General features: G+C 38.3%; 1 protein-coding gene across 1 annotated transcript in view; it reads left to right on the forward strand.

Annotated features, from left to right (window-relative positions):
- Positions 1 to 13,667, forward strand: part of itga10 (integrin, alpha 10) — a 144,656-nt gene extending 130,989 nt beyond the window's left edge. The window contains exons 25-30 of the mRNA XM_039763251.1: positions 1 to 114; positions 1,973 to 2,080; positions 6,066 to 6,179; positions 6,272 to 6,367; positions 7,394 to 7,507; positions 12,545 to 13,667. Of these exons, the coding sequence (XP_039619185.1) occupies positions 1 to 114; positions 1,973 to 2,080; positions 6,066 to 6,179; positions 6,272 to 6,367; positions 7,394 to 7,507; positions 12,545 to 12,595 (597 nt within the window). The 3' untranslated portion in view covers positions 12,596 to 13,667. The remainder of the gene's footprint in view (positions 115 to 1,972; positions 2,081 to 6,065; positions 6,180 to 6,271; positions 6,368 to 7,393; positions 7,508 to 12,544) is intronic.
- The last annotated feature ends 2,748 nt before the right edge of the window (positions 13,668 to 16,415 follow it).

A 16,415-nucleotide genomic window follows, 5' to 3' on the forward strand; every position in this document is an offset into this window, starting at 1 on the left:
GTACAGAACCTGGGCTGCTACACCGTTAGCAATTTGGACTTCAACCTCTATTTACCCTCAATGGCTTTTGGAAACAGACACTTTCTGACAGTAATGGACGTATCCACCAGTAATGTGAGTACTTGGTGTTTTCTTCAGATGAGCACATAGAAGATACAGTGGTGTGAAAAACTATTTGCCCCCTTCCTGATTTCTTATTCTTTTGCATGTTTGTCACACAAAATGTTTCTGATCATCAAACACATTTAACCATTAGTCAAATATAACAAAAGTAAAAACAAAATGCAGTTTTTAAATGATGGTTTTTATTATTTAGGGAGAAAAAATCCAAACCTACATGGCCCTGTGTGAAAAAGTAATTGCCCCCTTGTTAAAAATAACCTAACTGTGGTGTATCACACCTGAGTTCAATTTCCGTAGCCACCCCCAGGCCTGATTACTGCCACACCTGTTTCAATCAAGAAATCACTTAAATAGGAGCTGCCTGACACAGAGAAGTAGACCAAAAGCACCTCAAAATCTAGACATCATGCCAAGATCCAAAGAAATTCAGGAACAAATGAGAACAGAAGTAACTGAGATCTATCAGTCTGGTAAAGATTATAAAGCCATTTCTAAAGCTTTGGGACTCCAGCGAACCACAGTGAGAGCCATTATCCACAAATGGCAAAAACATGGAACAGTGGTGAACTTCCCAGGAGTGGCCGGCCGACCAAAATTACCCCAAGAGCGCAGAGACAACTCATCCGAGAGGTCACGAAAGACCCCAGGACAACGTCTAAAGAACTGCAGGCCTCACTTGCCTCAATTAAGGTCAGTGTTCACGACTCCACCATAAGAAAGAGACTGGGCAAAAACAACCTGCATGGCAGATTTCCAAGACGCAAACCACTGTTAAGCAAAAAGAACATTAGGGCTCGTCTCAGTTTTGCTAAGAAACATCTCAATGATTGCCAAGACTTTGGGGAAAATACCTTGTGGACTGATGAGACAAAAGTTGAACTTTTTGGAAGGCAAATGTCCCGTTACATCTGGCGTAAAAGGAACACAGCATTTCAGAAAAAGAACATCATACCAACAGTAAAATATGGTGGTGGTAGTGTGATGGTCTGGGGTTGTTTTGCTGCTTCAGGACCTGGAAGGCTTGCTGTGATAGATGGAACCATGAATTCTACTGTCTACCTAAAAATCCTGAAGGAGAATGTCCGGCCATCTGTTCGTCAACTCAAGCTGAAGCGATCTTGGGTGCTGCAACAGGACAATGACCCAAAACACACCAGCAAATCCACCTTTGAATGGCTGAAGAAAAACAAAATGAAGACTTTGGAGTGGCCTAGTCAAAGTCCTGACCTGAATCCAATTGAGATGCTATGGCATGACCTTAAAAAGGTGGTTCATGCTAGAAAACCCTCAAATAAAGCTGAATTACAACAATTCTGCAAAGATGAGTGGGCCAAAATTCCTCCAGAGCGCTGTAAAAGACTCATTGCAAGTTATCGCAAACGCTTGATTGCAGTTATTGCTGCTAAGGGTGGCCCAACCAGTTATTAGGTTCAGGGGGCAATTACTTTTTCACACAGGACCATGTAGGTTTGGATTTTTTCTCCTAAATAATAAAACCATCATTTAAAAACTGCATTTTGTGTTTACTTGTGTTATATTTGACTAATGGTTAAATGTGTTTGATGATCAGAAACATTTTGTGTGACAAACATGCAAAAGAATAAGAAATCAGGAAGGGGGCAAATAGTTTTTCACACCACTGTAACTGTTGATGGACAAAGCTGTGCAATGGAGGCAATGAGAATGCTTGAGAGTGCTGCAGTGTAATCCTTGAAAGCAATTAATAACTTTATGACTTGGCAGATTTTTTTCATTTTGGTATTTGTCATTATTTATCAATGCCTCGTGTTGTTTATGCCAGGAGAAATGTGAGCAAAAGATTGGAGTAAATGTAATGTGTGTCTTGTAGACAACTACCCTAAACTGCAGCCTGGAGAGTAATAAGGCAGTACTGCAAGAGGTACAGAAAGAAGCACAGCCTGTCCATCCAGAAGACATGATGTTCACTGATAATTTGGTAAGAAGGAAGTTGAGGTTAACATCTTTAATTTTTTTTTTTTTGCAGTCAAAACAATAACACATCTACAGACATGGCTGATTTATCAGCTATAAAATTATATCATTATTATTTACAAAATAACTTTTTCTTCAAATTATACATCAGGAGAAGGACCTATTGTATTTCCTACCTTTCTTAGTATAAACCATATTTGGTGTATTCCATTTATGATTTATACTCAAGCTCTACAGCTAGCTTTTCTAGAGTAATAAGATTATAGCATGTGAGGGTAACAGAACGGAGGGGATCATTTACAATGGATATCTTAAGTTCAGATGTTAATCAAAATCAAATAAAGTCAGCCCTTTTTCACCTCTTAAAAGATCTTTTAGTAATTGCTGTGCATGGTTGGTTTTCTAATGGGTTCTCATGGAACGCAAACGCAAACATCGGCAAAAAGGAAAGGCTGTTGGTCCAGATGACATACCTATGGAAACATGGAGGTGTTTAGGAGAGATGGCAGTGAAATTTTTAACCAGATTGTTTAATGGAATCTTGGAAAGTGAGAGGATGCCTGAGGAGTGGAGAAGAAATGTACTGGTGCCGATATTTAGGAATAAGGGGGATGTGCAGGACTGCAGTAACTACAGGGGAATAAAATTGATGAGCCACGGCATGAAATTATGGTAAAAAGTAGTGGAAGCTAGGCTAAGAAGTGAGGTGATGATTAGTGAGCAGCAGTATGGTTTCAATGCAAGAAAGAGCACCGCAGATGCAATGTTTGCTCTGAGGATGTTGATGGAGAAGTTTAGAGAAGGCCAGAAGGAGTTGCATTGCGTCTTTGTGGACCTGGAGAAAGCATATGACAGAGTGCCTTGAGAGGAGTTGTGGTATTGTATGAGGAAGTCAGAAGTGGCAGAGAAGTATGTAAGAGTTGTACAGGATATGTACGAGGGAAGTGTGAGAGTGGTGAGGTCTGCAGTAGGAGTGACGGATGCATTCAAGTTGGAGGTGGGATTACATCAGGGATTGGATCTGAGCCCTTTCTTATTTGCTTATTTGATTAGATAGAAGTCCCCGTGGGCTATGATGTTTGCTGATGACATTGTGATCTGTAGTGATAGTAGGGAGTAGGTTGAGGAGACCCTGGAGAGGTGGAAATATGCTCTACAGAGGAGAGGAATGAAGTTCAGTAGGAACAACACAGAATATATATGTGTAAATGAGAGGGAGGTCAGTAATATGGTGAGGATGCAAGGAGTAGAGTGGGTGAAGGTGGAGGAGTTTAAATACTTGGGATCAACAGTACAGAGTAATGGAGATTGTGGAAGAGAGGTGAAAAAGAGTGCAGGCAGGGTGGAATGGGTGGAGAAGAGTGTTAGGAGTGATTTGTGACAGAAGGGTATCAGCAAGAGTGAAAGGGAAGGTCTATAGGACTGTAGTGAGACCAGCTATGTTATATGGATTGGAGACGGTCGCACTGACCAGAAAGCAGGAGACAGAGCTGGAGGTGGCAGAGTTAAAGATGCTAAGATTTGCATTGGGTGTGACAAGGATGGATAGGATTAGAAATAAGCACATTAGAGGGTCAGCTCAAGTTGGACGGTTGGGAGACAAAGTCAGAGAGGCAAGATTGCATTGGTTTGGACATGTGCAGAGGAGAGATGCTGGGTATATTGGGAGAAGGATGCTAAGGATAGAGCTGCCAGGGAAGATGAAAAGAGGAAGGCCTAAGTGAAGGTTTATGGGTGTGGTTAAGAGAGGACATGCAGGTGATCGGTGTAACAGAGCAAGATGCAGAGGACAGAAAGACATGGAAGAAGATGATCCGCTGTGGCAACCCCTAACGGAAGCAGCCGAAAGTAGAAGAAGTAGAAGTGCATGTTTACAGTGAGGTGATTGTACTAATAAGTACAAACAGTTCTACAAGGAGCACTTGATGAACTGATCGAGTGTGTTTATAGTTCTTGGGACAAAACTGTTTCTGAACCGCGAGGTCTGTATAGGAAAGGTTTTGAAGCGTTTGCCGTGTGAGAGAAGTTCAAATAGGCAGCATGGCTGAGGCAGCATGTGCTTGATGCTATATACCCATAATTCTTTTTCCGATCAGCTGCTCCGAGTGGTGCTGTGAGAGTAATATGGAAAAAGATGATGCTCTGTGCCAACCCCTAACGGGAGCAGCTGAAAGAAGAAAAAGAAGGTGCAGTGAGAGTAACAACGCTAAAGCAGCTATGGTATTTGGAACAGATTGGCCATTACGTGGACCATTATATTGTTACAGGTTAATTACAATCAGATGCATTAAACTAATAAACAATATGCAGTTAATTTCAGGGTAATTATAAAGCCACATCAGGGATATGGATTTAAAAGAAAAAAAAAAAATAAGAAAAGGGAAACCACACTGGAACAGTAGCACTGCTTTGATGCCGGGTGCCACCAGTCTGCAAAACCAAGTGCAGAACTTGCATACGCCAGGGTATGAACTACCGTGGAAATGTGTGTGGCTTTACGGCAAGTTTAGGTTTTATACATTGCGATTTGAACATGGAAACAGGCTTGCGCAACATTTTTGTGCATATGCACTGTTTATACATGAGGCCCCTGGTGCATCCTGTTTTGCTATATGGTTGCGAGACGTGGATGCTATCCAGTGATGTGAGATGAAGACTGGACTCCTTCGGTACTGTGTCCTTGGCTTGACTTTGTGTCAAACAAGTGATTGCTCATGGATTCCCAAATGAGGCTCATTACCTGCATTATGAATGAGTGTCAGTGACGGCACTAAAGCCATGTGGCACAATTTCCTGAGGGTGATCCGGCTTACAGGGTCCTCATTGTTGAGGACCTGAGTGGCTGGACCAGGCTAAGTGGATGTCCATGTAACACCTGGCTGTGGCAGATATACTGTATGGTCATATCTGGGGAGGGGCTGGACCTGTCTGGGGGGCTGTTTCATCATGTGGTGGGTGAGGCAATGTGTTGTGCCAGTATCTGCGCCCTGTCTTGACATGACCACTGCATGTTTCTTGTATATTATTATACAAATACTTATTTTTAGACCTTCTGACCAGCAATACAGATTTGTTAGTGCACTTTTATTCAACGACATATAGGTGAAACAATGCCCAATTAGGTAACCTTTAAAAAGCTTTAATTGAAAGTGTAGATCACAGCAAGATGATACCCACAATTAGTCAGTTTTCTATGTATTTTATAATGCCTTAAATAAAAGGAATAGATGTCACATGCCAGTGTTTCCAGAAATTATGAATTGACCTGCCCCACGTTGTCAAAACTACAGCCAAGGCTTCTGCAGAATGGTTGGGCAGATGACTATACTAGATCTTGTCATACTCACCTTACCACTCCACAGCAGGCCAACACATCAAAATGGACAACCTGAGAGATAATTTAAGAATATTCCTTATGGCTGGTTGCAGAATCAATTCTTGCATCAATGTGAGGACAGTAAGAAACCTGTCAGAGGCCTATTGTCCACACCTCCTTCACAATCTGACCCTCAAGCAGAAAAGTATAAGGTCACACAGAGAACCTATGGTCAAAATTGCCCTAAGGATTGCCTTGGCCTGCCTACTCTCCTGTAAAGAAACTTTGTTACACCCTGGATCAAAACGGCTAAAGATATGACACTCTTCCCTCTAATAACCAGCAGCTTTCTCAGGCCCTTCTGTAGGAATGGAAGAACATCCCACAACTGAAGAATGACAACATCATTAGCTCTATGTGCCAGAGGTGTATTATATGTGTTTAGGATGAAAGGAGTCTGTGTTCCAGTAATATTCTAAGCTAGCATCACCACTCTCCACTTTGTAGTCTTATACTAAGTAGGTGCCATGAAAGGATATTATGCATTCAATGGGGATGGATTCTGCTGTGCAGCTATACTGTAGAAGTGGTGGAACAAAGTTGACTAAGAAATTTACATTCACCAGTCACCTTGCTTTGAAGGGCTAACAGTCCACTTACTTCTGTTTTGCAGAACTGCAGCAACTCATTGTGTACAGTAGTGAACTGTCAGATCGACCAGCTTCAGAAGGGCCAGTTTGCGATTGCTCAGGTGACAAGGAGAGTCCATGACGACTTCTTTCGACAGGTCAGGCTGTTGAATTACTGCATGGTACTAACTACTTGGTAGTTATAGAACAAAAACAGTAGGTCATGATTTTCATTGTTTTCTTTGGACAGGCTAATTTTAGATCAGTGAAGATTATTAGCACCTACATGCTGCAAGTAAAGGATGCTGCCCTGATCACACTTGGTCAGAGCAATCAGTGGAGAGAGGTAAATATATAAACATTAGCATTGTCATAATAACAGCAAGCTTCACATTGCTCTAAGAATGACACTAAAAGTCTTCCTCTGGTTTTTAAAATGGTAAGGTTTGTGCTAAAGTGTATGGCAGGTCTAACCCAGTGTTAATTAGGCAGTGTAAGGAGAATATTTTTATTGATTTAAACAGGGGCTCCTTTTTGACATTTATTAAAGCAAACCATTTGGCTATTCAGTCTGTTTGCATTTAAAATTCAGCATTGTCTTTGTATATTTGTTTTTAATAAATGTTAAGGGTAAGTGATTTATAATCATTTTGCTCACAAAGGAGCACAGTATTTAACATTGAGGCCAGTTCCTAATAACAATTAGTGAACCACTTCTTTATCATGAAGTAGGCGACTCCAGGATCACTATTCATACCTGTCTATGTTCTTTACAAAATCTTAGCATTTAAAAAGTTACCTTGAAGGAAAGCTGCACCAACATACTGAGGGCATGTATCTGTACACTGAAAGTCCTAATCATGACATTTGGACTGAAAACAGAAGTAGGAAAGCAAGACATGAAATTAAATTAAATATGGAGCACAGCCGATGGTAAGAATAAGCTTCAAATTATACAATACAAAAATACAACATGAAGCAACTCACTTGTTATTAAAGAAACCAAAAAGGAAAAGAGTATTTTCACATATAATACCATGGTTTCCAACTGCTTCATAACTACAGGGTCCAGCATGCCATCTCCAATTTTGTCAGGATCTGTGTATAATTTTCATGTTCTCCATGTGTCTGTGCAGGTTTCCTTCAGGTAATGATTTTTTTTCTAGCATCACAAGGATGTGTGTTTTACTCAAACTGGAAACTCTAAATTAGATAGATGTGTATGTTCACTTGATGTCATGGAGTCCTGTCCAGAATGGTGAAGGACTGTGTCCAGTGCTGCCAGAACAAACTCACTCCTATCAACCCTGTACTGTAAAAAAAGCAGGTTAAAAAATTAAAATTAATTTACTTGCATTTTGTCTTTTCACAGAGCACACTAGAGATTATTAAAGGGCGGTCGATATCCATCTCATTATGGATTCTTATTGGTAGCATCATCGGTGGCTTGCTGCTGCTGTCGTTGATCATTTTCATTCTGTGGAAGGTGAGTGAAATGCCTCAATCACGAGGTCTGTCAAGCAGAGTAACTACTGCATCATGAAGCATAACAGCTTAAACTTGGCATTGCCAACCTATTGCTTGGCAAAGTTATTGACACGATGAAGGTTTCATTATTTAATTAAAATGCACCAGGTTTATTATTTCAAAAATCTAACATCTTAAAAAAAGGCCTCTTTGAAATATTCATTATAATTGATTTCAAAAATCCACAATAGTCTATGGGCAGCACGGTGGCACAGTGGTAGCGCTGCTCCCTCACAGTGAGGAGAACTGGGTTCGCTTCCCGGGTCCTCCCTGTGTGGAGTTTGCATGTTCTCCCCAGGTCTGCGTGGGTTTCCTCCCAGAGTCCAAAGACATGCAGGTTAGGTGCATTGGTGATCCTAAATTGTCCCTAGTGTATGTGTGTGTATATGCCCTGTGTGGGCTGGCAACCTGCCCAGGATTTGTTCCTGCCTTGTGCTCTGTGCTGGCTGGGATTGGCTCCCCCCATGACCCTGTGTTAGGATACAGCAGGTTGGACACTGACTGACTGACAATAGTCTATAAAAATTCTTGCAAAATCCGGATTCTTAAAATATCAGTTAGGTTTATCTGTAATTTAGTTGCACTATAGGATAATTAATAGATTTTCTATGTGAATATTTGCCATATAACCTTTCAATAAAAAAGGAGTATAACATGGGGAGTATCACTGCTTGGGTCACATTGCGATAAGTGTCAGATTTTACCTGACTCTAATCTGGCTTGACGGCCATGTGTGCTTTGTGATGGACTGACTTCCAGCATTGTTTCTTTCGTTGCACTGATGCTACCAAGATACACTCTAGCTCATCATAACACTTAACTGAAAAAGTTGCTTCCAAAATGAATGCTTGGATTTTTCCTTGGGGCTACTCTGACAACAAAGCCCATCAATTCCTATTTATATAATACACTGTATTTACAAGATACCTCCAGTCAGTTTTGATTGATGCCAAACTACTGCCTATCTCGTGCTTGGAATTCTAAGAAAAAAAAAACCCAGTTAATTCCAAATGTCTCTTTCAGGGTATAGTTATGATCCAATGTACAACATAAAGCCGGAATAATGCTCAGGACAATATTATACTGGCACCTAGTGGTTAAACTATCATGACACTGAAATAAATCAGGATTATTACTATGCATTTCTTAACAGATCAGATCAGGCTAAGCAATAATGCTTAGTTGCCTTGCTGACCAAGCAGGACTTGCCCAAATCCTGTTTTGTGTAACCTAAACCAGCTCAGATAAGTGCCATATCTCAATTTAAATGAGGCTTAATCATTAACCATGTTTTATGGAATATCCTCCAGACATTGACACTGAAACTGATGCATAGAGCGCTTTACAACCAAGTTGCCAAGATACTGTAAAATGATTGCATTCAAGTTGAAGGAGAAGAAAGATGTTAACCTCTTAAGCACTGTTCACAGTGCAGCAATGGGCCAATGTTCAAGTCATTAAGCTGTGCGCTGGGGTATCGTCCAGTAATACAATAGATGCACCAATCGTGCATTTCAGGTAACAAAATTGTACCCTCTTCTGTGCTAACAGCATCAAAAGTATTCTAAGAAAAGTGTGTGAAAGATGCTTCTTCTGTTCAGATTTCCACATCAGGCTGTGCATTTGTGATATATGATGTGACATGAAGGACATGTACTAAATCTGCATCAGTGTAGCAGTGAACGCTAGATGTACCTTACTGTAATTATACTGACGCATTCATATTTACATTTTTCTGCTATATGTAACATTTTTTTCTTGTTGGAAAAAAAAAAATCTATTTTTTGAGGACAAATAGAATGTTAAGGATGTTACCCGTAACCATTTTCCATCTATGCATTTATGTTCTTGTTGAAACATTAATTTTAAATTAGTAGCCAGAATCTACCGTGCCAATTCCCTTCATAATTTTGAATACTTCTATTATGAGTCCACTTTACCACTGTTTGCTTAAAAGTGAAAACATTGCCCTCTCTTTCTTTCCTCATAGCTCATTGTCCTCAATTCAGTCTTTACTGCTCTGTGTTTGGCATTATAAAGACCAGAACTACTCATAATATTCCAGATGAAGCTTCACCAGCGTGTAGAACTTTTCTATGAGTTCTACTTAAACACTGCTACATGTTATAGCTTTCCAATTCACATTCCTTACTTCTGCTGTAAAGTGTTCTATTCAACTCTTTAGTTGTTCTCGTAAAGTTGTACTTTTAAATTGCAGAACCTCCAGTATGTATTAAAATTGAACATTTTTGCTTCCTATGTGTATAACATATCTCTTTGCATTAAATCTACTTATCTGCCCAAATGCGAATTCTGTAAGGATGCTATTGACATTAAGATATTTTTGTCTGCCATTTTATCTACTTTAGTGTCATCAGCAAATGTGAACAGCTTGTGAGCTATATTTGTATTTAGATCATTTATATAAATTTAAAAAGTGCAACAGGCACAGCACATACTATATCTCTAAGGGCCTGTTAAAATTACCCATTTCAGAAAAAAATCTTTTGCTTTCTGTGTTTGTACCAATTGTGTCTCATCCCATCTACAGATTGTGTTTCAGAATCTCAGTATCAAATTTAAAAGCTTGATATCAAATATTACAATGTTGATATTCACTTTTAAAAACTTGATATCAAATTTCAAAAGTGCGATAAATTTTACAATCCTGATATCAAAATAGCAAAATGTGAGAGTTTAAAATGCATTTAAAATTAGCATTTAAGCTATCAAATCAAATTTTAAAAGTGCAATATCAAATTTTAAACGGGTGACCAGGTTCCTTGTTAGCCGATTGCAGGAGAAACCTCAACAAGCCTGTCGGGAACGTAAATAGTGGAAAAGAAAAGCCGAGTTAAGTGTAGGACGTCTAGGGATGCATATGGCCATGCATTGGCTTTGGTTGTGGCAGATGAGCTGAAATTCTGTTAGGACAGAGTAGTAAGAGGGATAGCAAAACACAACCAAAAGCAAAATTAAAAGAGAGCGAGTTTGTTCGAGACTGAATGTGCTGGGAGTGAAGTGCCCAGATAGAACAAAAATTGGATGGGTGCTGTTTCCACAATTAATCTTTTTGTTTGAGATATTTATTGTGCCATTTTAGTATGTTTTTAAAGCTATTTGATTTTATTTTCACCTTTTTGGTACTTGCACTCTCTGGAACTGTTTTTTTTTAGCAGTTTATTACACAATAAATTTGTATTTTTTTTTTCCTTCAAATTGCACCTTTGTGTGCTCTTCTCTTATTGTTCCACTGGCCTTAGTCCTTCTATCAAGGACCTGGGGTCTGCCAGATTTATCTCTTAAGGACCTGACAGGCCAATAGCTGCTAGAATCAGCACCATGACCTTTTTCTATAATGTAATAGCCACTATAATAGACTTGACTGTATAATTTTAAGGGTGACAAATGAAGTACAGAATCTTTCACTGTTACTGAAATTGAACACTTGGAAGAACTTTGGATCTAAATATTAACTTATACAATATAATTACTGTCTACCTTGCAGTGCAAATTGATTGGATTAACAACAAAGTGAGTACAACAGCAGTCATTTAGGCTGAAAATGAAAACATTCAGAATACTAGTACGTATAAAATTAAATTTAAAGATCGAACGCTAAAGGGAAATCCAGGTATGTAATGCAATTCTTACAATGCCAAGAGCTGGATAAAAGTTGCATATACTATACTAAAGTGTACCAGATCTAGGTTTTAAAACAGCAAACAAGTGCCTGCCTACACTAGTAGTATGCTCTAGTGATGCAGTGTCGAAGTGAGTGGATGCTGGATACCAAAGTACTTAAACCAACTTTGTGTGGTCCATTTATGGGACAGAACAGTTTGAAAGTTACAAGATGTTGCAGGAAAGCGAACATTCAAGCTCTTCAGAACATTATAGCCACACTTTAATCAAAATCCAACTGTAATTGGAAAACAAAAAATCACAAATTATAAATGTTTTTGCCATTGCAGCTGTCATAGAAAATATTTACCCCTCTGCACTTCTGACTAAAATAGTAGTAGACCAAAGGAAATAGTGTAAATAAAAAAAAGTTAATTATATACCCTCTAACAAAACAAACCATAGATTCATAGCTTCATCAAAACATTACAGCAGGCAGCATTCTGTGTATCTCTTCATGGGTCTTTGAGTCATGGGAAGAGATTTGGAGTACCCTGAGAAAAACTCACAAGAATGTACAAAACGTTTTTTGCAAAGTCCCAAAATCAATCTATTTTTAACAAATTGTCCATTCCAAATGCAGAGATTGGAGTCTGTCTTGGTACCATTAGCAAGATCTAACCCCGGGACAAGGAAAGTTCCAATGGGCTGAATTTATACTGCTGCTATGTGACGTACGATTGATTCAGTTGTCAGCCAGTGGGTTTGTATAAGCAGGTTCTGCAAGATTTTGCCATATGTACGTGGAGTGTTTGTCTCAACTGTTAAAAATACACCTTCATTGAGCATAAAATTACAGATGGTTTACCTGCTCACCTAGTGTGGACACTGAAAAAAGAAAAAAAAATGTTAATGACATTTCTTTAATTGACTTTATCTTAGGACAAGTACAGTATTCTGGCCCATATGTGGAAAAAGTAACTTAACAGAATAAACAAAAAAAAGTCTATCCATCATATAAGAAGTAACTATTTCCAGCAGCCTCAGACTGTGAAGTAACTGATTATATAATATGTAATAGAACTTCTAGCCTCATAAGCATTTCTGAAGTACAGCTTGCAAAGACAATACTGGATTAAAGCTAAAACAGGATATGCATGATGTACTAAAATGTTTAAATAATCTATTGGCCATGCTTATGGTATACAGAGTTTAGATTTGCATACTTGAGTGTTGAAAGGCTAGATCAGAAATGAAGCTGCGCTATATAAATATTCCAATGCTAATTAGGTATATAATTCAAGAGAAGTTATTATTTGGTATAATTAATGGTGCTGTTTTACAATATATATATATTTTTTTCATTTTACAGATTGGCTTTTTCACAAGGAAATCAAAAAAAGATGAGGGTGACAAGGAGTGAAGAATCTACATTGCACATAAACATCGAAAACAGTTTATAAAGAGAAATGCACATCAAGCTAAAAGCACAAATCTAATCCATTAAGAAACTTTTTTTTAACCAAACCTTGGAATAGATATTTAACTTAAAATGAAGATTTACAACTACCCAAATGTGTGTTGTCATTTTGAAATATTTAAACCAATTTCTGGGAAGAAGGAGAAAAAAAAAAGTTGGGATTTCATACAGTAAAAAAAAAATACTTCAGATCAATTTCTTTGTGCATTAAAATCTTTATAAAAGCCAGTAAGTAATCCATAAACTTACTGCTTATTCTTTTAAAAGGAAGCCTGCAGTTTGAGATAATGAATGTTACCTACAAATTAACAGAATAAAGGAAAATAGTAAATCAAGAAATAAGAACACGGCTTTTCAGCTGGGTAAAATATTTTTATACAGAGCATGTATTTTATTGACATGAACGATTTCATTACTATACTTACGCAGTACTATACTTTACTCAAATTAACTCTAGACCGCAAAGAAAGACTATGAGATAATCACTCAATGATCCTGAAATATTTACAAAAATTATTCCGTGCACAAAATTAATTTTGGAGAACACTGATAAATGCCTATTTAATTTTTGCAACCTTTGCCCTGTTCCTTGTAGAGGGATTTTTTTTGCCTCTAATTTTAAGTAAAATTTGAGTTAGTTTTTTTATTTTTATTTTATGTGGTCTAGAATTTTTCCATATCACTAAGATAAGATGTGAGCATTACATCTCCTAACCACAGATTTTCATGATGATGAAAAGATTTTGCTCTAATAAAGTCGAGCAAGAGCCATTCCTAAGACGTGACCCAGTGAAGCAGATGTTGGAAGACATTGTTCAGAATTAATACCTTGTACTGGATAGGTTTTATAGTCTTATTGTGTGCAATGCGATTTTCTTTTTTTGTTTTTTTTTTTTTTAAATCAAGGACTTTCTTGCTAAGGCTTCACCACAGATAATCACTCTTATATAAAATCCAACATCTATCTGTCTGTTCTCTTTTTTACAACAAAACTACTTAATGGATTTAGATCGGGTTTTTTTCTATAATTTGCTTGAACATTCTGGTTGATTTTGCAACCTCTCTCATTGCACTATGTATCAAGTTCACTTGTGGTACAGATTTATTTGCACAAATCTGAGAAACATGCAGCAGGCCAAGGGGAAGTGGGCAGGGCCCTCCTCACTCACGCGCCAGCCTCGGGGCATGTACCTTACCTCCGTTTAGTTAGCGAATGAGAGAGCTACTTAATGGATTTAGATTGGGTTTTTTCCTTTAATTTGTTTGAACATTCCAGTTGATTTTGTGAATTCCCTCATTGCGATAAGAATCATAGTTTGCTTACAGGAGGTGAGGGGAGGTGGAAGAGTGACATCAGGAGTAGAGAGCTGAGCCGGGCCCTCCTCACTTTCCTGTTTCAATAATGCGCAGGCAGAGCCACGGGGGATGGCTAGTTATAATAATAATATTCAAAATAGTAGTAGGAGAAGAAGGAAAACATATGGTAGGATATTCTGCTAAGCTGCACATAACTGTTGCCAGTTCATAGCAACACTACCAATAATAACACTGTAAGGAACACCAAGGTGGAAAAACACACAAGTAACGAGAGTTAAATCCAGTACAGGTACATTTATTTAATAATAAATGATTCACAGCCTTACTTTCAATAGAATTGCCTTCCCCTGGTGTAAGCACCTTGTAACGGTTACAGAAAGTCACCTTCACTCTGCCAGTGTTGTCAATTGTCCTCCTGGAAGAGTCACGTGCCTTGTCTCTTTTCATGAGCCCATCCCATATATCCCGCGAGACTCCACATGCCATTTTTGAACGTTCTTGGGGTTGGGGTTGTTAGGACTAAGGCATTTTGTCTTGATTTGCCCTTCTCCACAGTTTGAAATTCATAAACAGACCATTCACATGCAATTAAAATGCTGATTTGTTAAAATTTTATTATAGGGTATTTTTTACACTTTTTTTTTACCATGTAGAAATTACAGAATTTATATGAATTAGAACCCCCAATTCCTTTTAGGGCAAGATAATGTTTGGGACATAGTAATTAATTTTGGCTTCACAAGTGTTTATAATTACTCTGGTGGGGTTAATTGTTTCATTAGTGCAGGTATGAGAGAACTTTTGGCATCAAGTCTTCAAGTTTTCATCAGCCCTGGAGACCACTGTTACCACTTTCATCAGAAGGACAAGAATTGTGCCAATGAAAGTTAAACAGGCCTTTATCAGGCTAAACCACAAGAATACAAATGCTAAAAGACATCAGTCAAACTTTAGGATTAGTAAAATCAACTCTACGATAAATTATTAAGAAGAAAGAGCAAACTGATGAGCTTAGCGCATCACAAAGAGACAGGCAAGTCAAGAAAGGCTTGCACGGCTGACAACAGAAAAATTCTCACCATAATGAAGACAGATTCCCAAAAATGCCTGTCTGAGAGATCAGAAGCACTTTTAGGGGGGCAAGTGTGGAGCTGTTAACTCATATGCACAGAACACTTCATAAACAACAATACAGAGGCGACACTGCAAGATACACACCACTAGCTAACTCCAGAAACAAGATGCACCCTGCCAAGAAGTATGTAAAACAGCCAAGTTAGGGAAAAAAATCGACCTGCATCAAAGCGATGGCAAGAAGAAAGGGTGGATGTGAAAAGGAACTGCAAAAGACTTAAAGTATATCACCTCATCTGTAAAACATGGTGGTAGGTGTGTTCTGGCCTGGGCACATGTGGCAGCCACAGGTACTAACTAACTTGCTGTGGGTATGGAAAAGACTCACCCCCTTTGAAAAGATTCACATTTTTCTTGCTTTACAGCCTAATTTGAAACCACACACAAAAATATGCTTTCAGCTTTAGTTACTTGATGCAACCTATAACATCCATGTTTAACACATAATAGCAACAGTTAGGAAAAATAATAATAAAATTGGAGTGGTCTCCCTTAGACTTTTTCGTATTCTCAGACATGGGGATGGATATTTGAGGAGTAAACCGTGAGACAATGATTATATTTTTTATATTATGTACATTCAAGAACCATCAACAACAAATCAAATCAAATAAATAATATACTGAATAATTATAAAAGTGAAGTTGAATAAATTGGACTCTGCAGCTGCATGAATAAAAGGTAATGTACCACTTCCAGTTAACGGAAATAGCCCAAAAGTTGATAGAAGTTTTGTACCTAATACTTGTATGCAAAATTTGGTTGACCCAAGTGAGAGTGCACTCAAGTTATCATGTTTACATACACACACTGACAGACAGACAGACACAAATCCAAAAAATGTATTTTCAGACTCAGGGAGTTCTAAAATGTCGAGATTCATCAAAATCTTGAAATGGAATTTTTGGACGATTACAATTCTTTCCCTATACAAGAAAGTAAAAAACACGAATCACTAAGACTGATAAAGGACTCCTCCCCCAACCCAAAGGTAATTGGCTTCCACATGTGATCAGCTATAATCACTGTGATTGGTTTAGTATAAAAATGGCCATTTCAGGAGCACTGCAGTGCTTAATAGCAAAACTGAAAGCTAACAATCGACTATGGATGGCATGTCACTTTTAAAAGATCTCGGGGATAAAGCTCTGGTAAGGAAATGGATACAGAAAGATTTAAAAAGCTTTATCAATTTATAGGGGTACAGTAAAGTCCATGATTAAGAAGTGGAAAGTGTCTGGTACTATATGGACCCTCCTGCATCAGGCCATCCCTCCAAACTAGATGGAAGAGAGATGAAGAAAGTGGTCAG

The sequence above is a fragment of the Polypterus senegalus genome, chromosome 1, assembly GCF_016835505.1.
Source record: "Polypterus senegalus isolate Bchr_013 chromosome 1, ASM1683550v1, whole genome shotgun sequence".
Lineage (NCBI taxonomy): Eukaryota > Metazoa > Chordata > Cladistia > Polypteriformes > Polypteridae > Polypterus > Polypterus senegalus.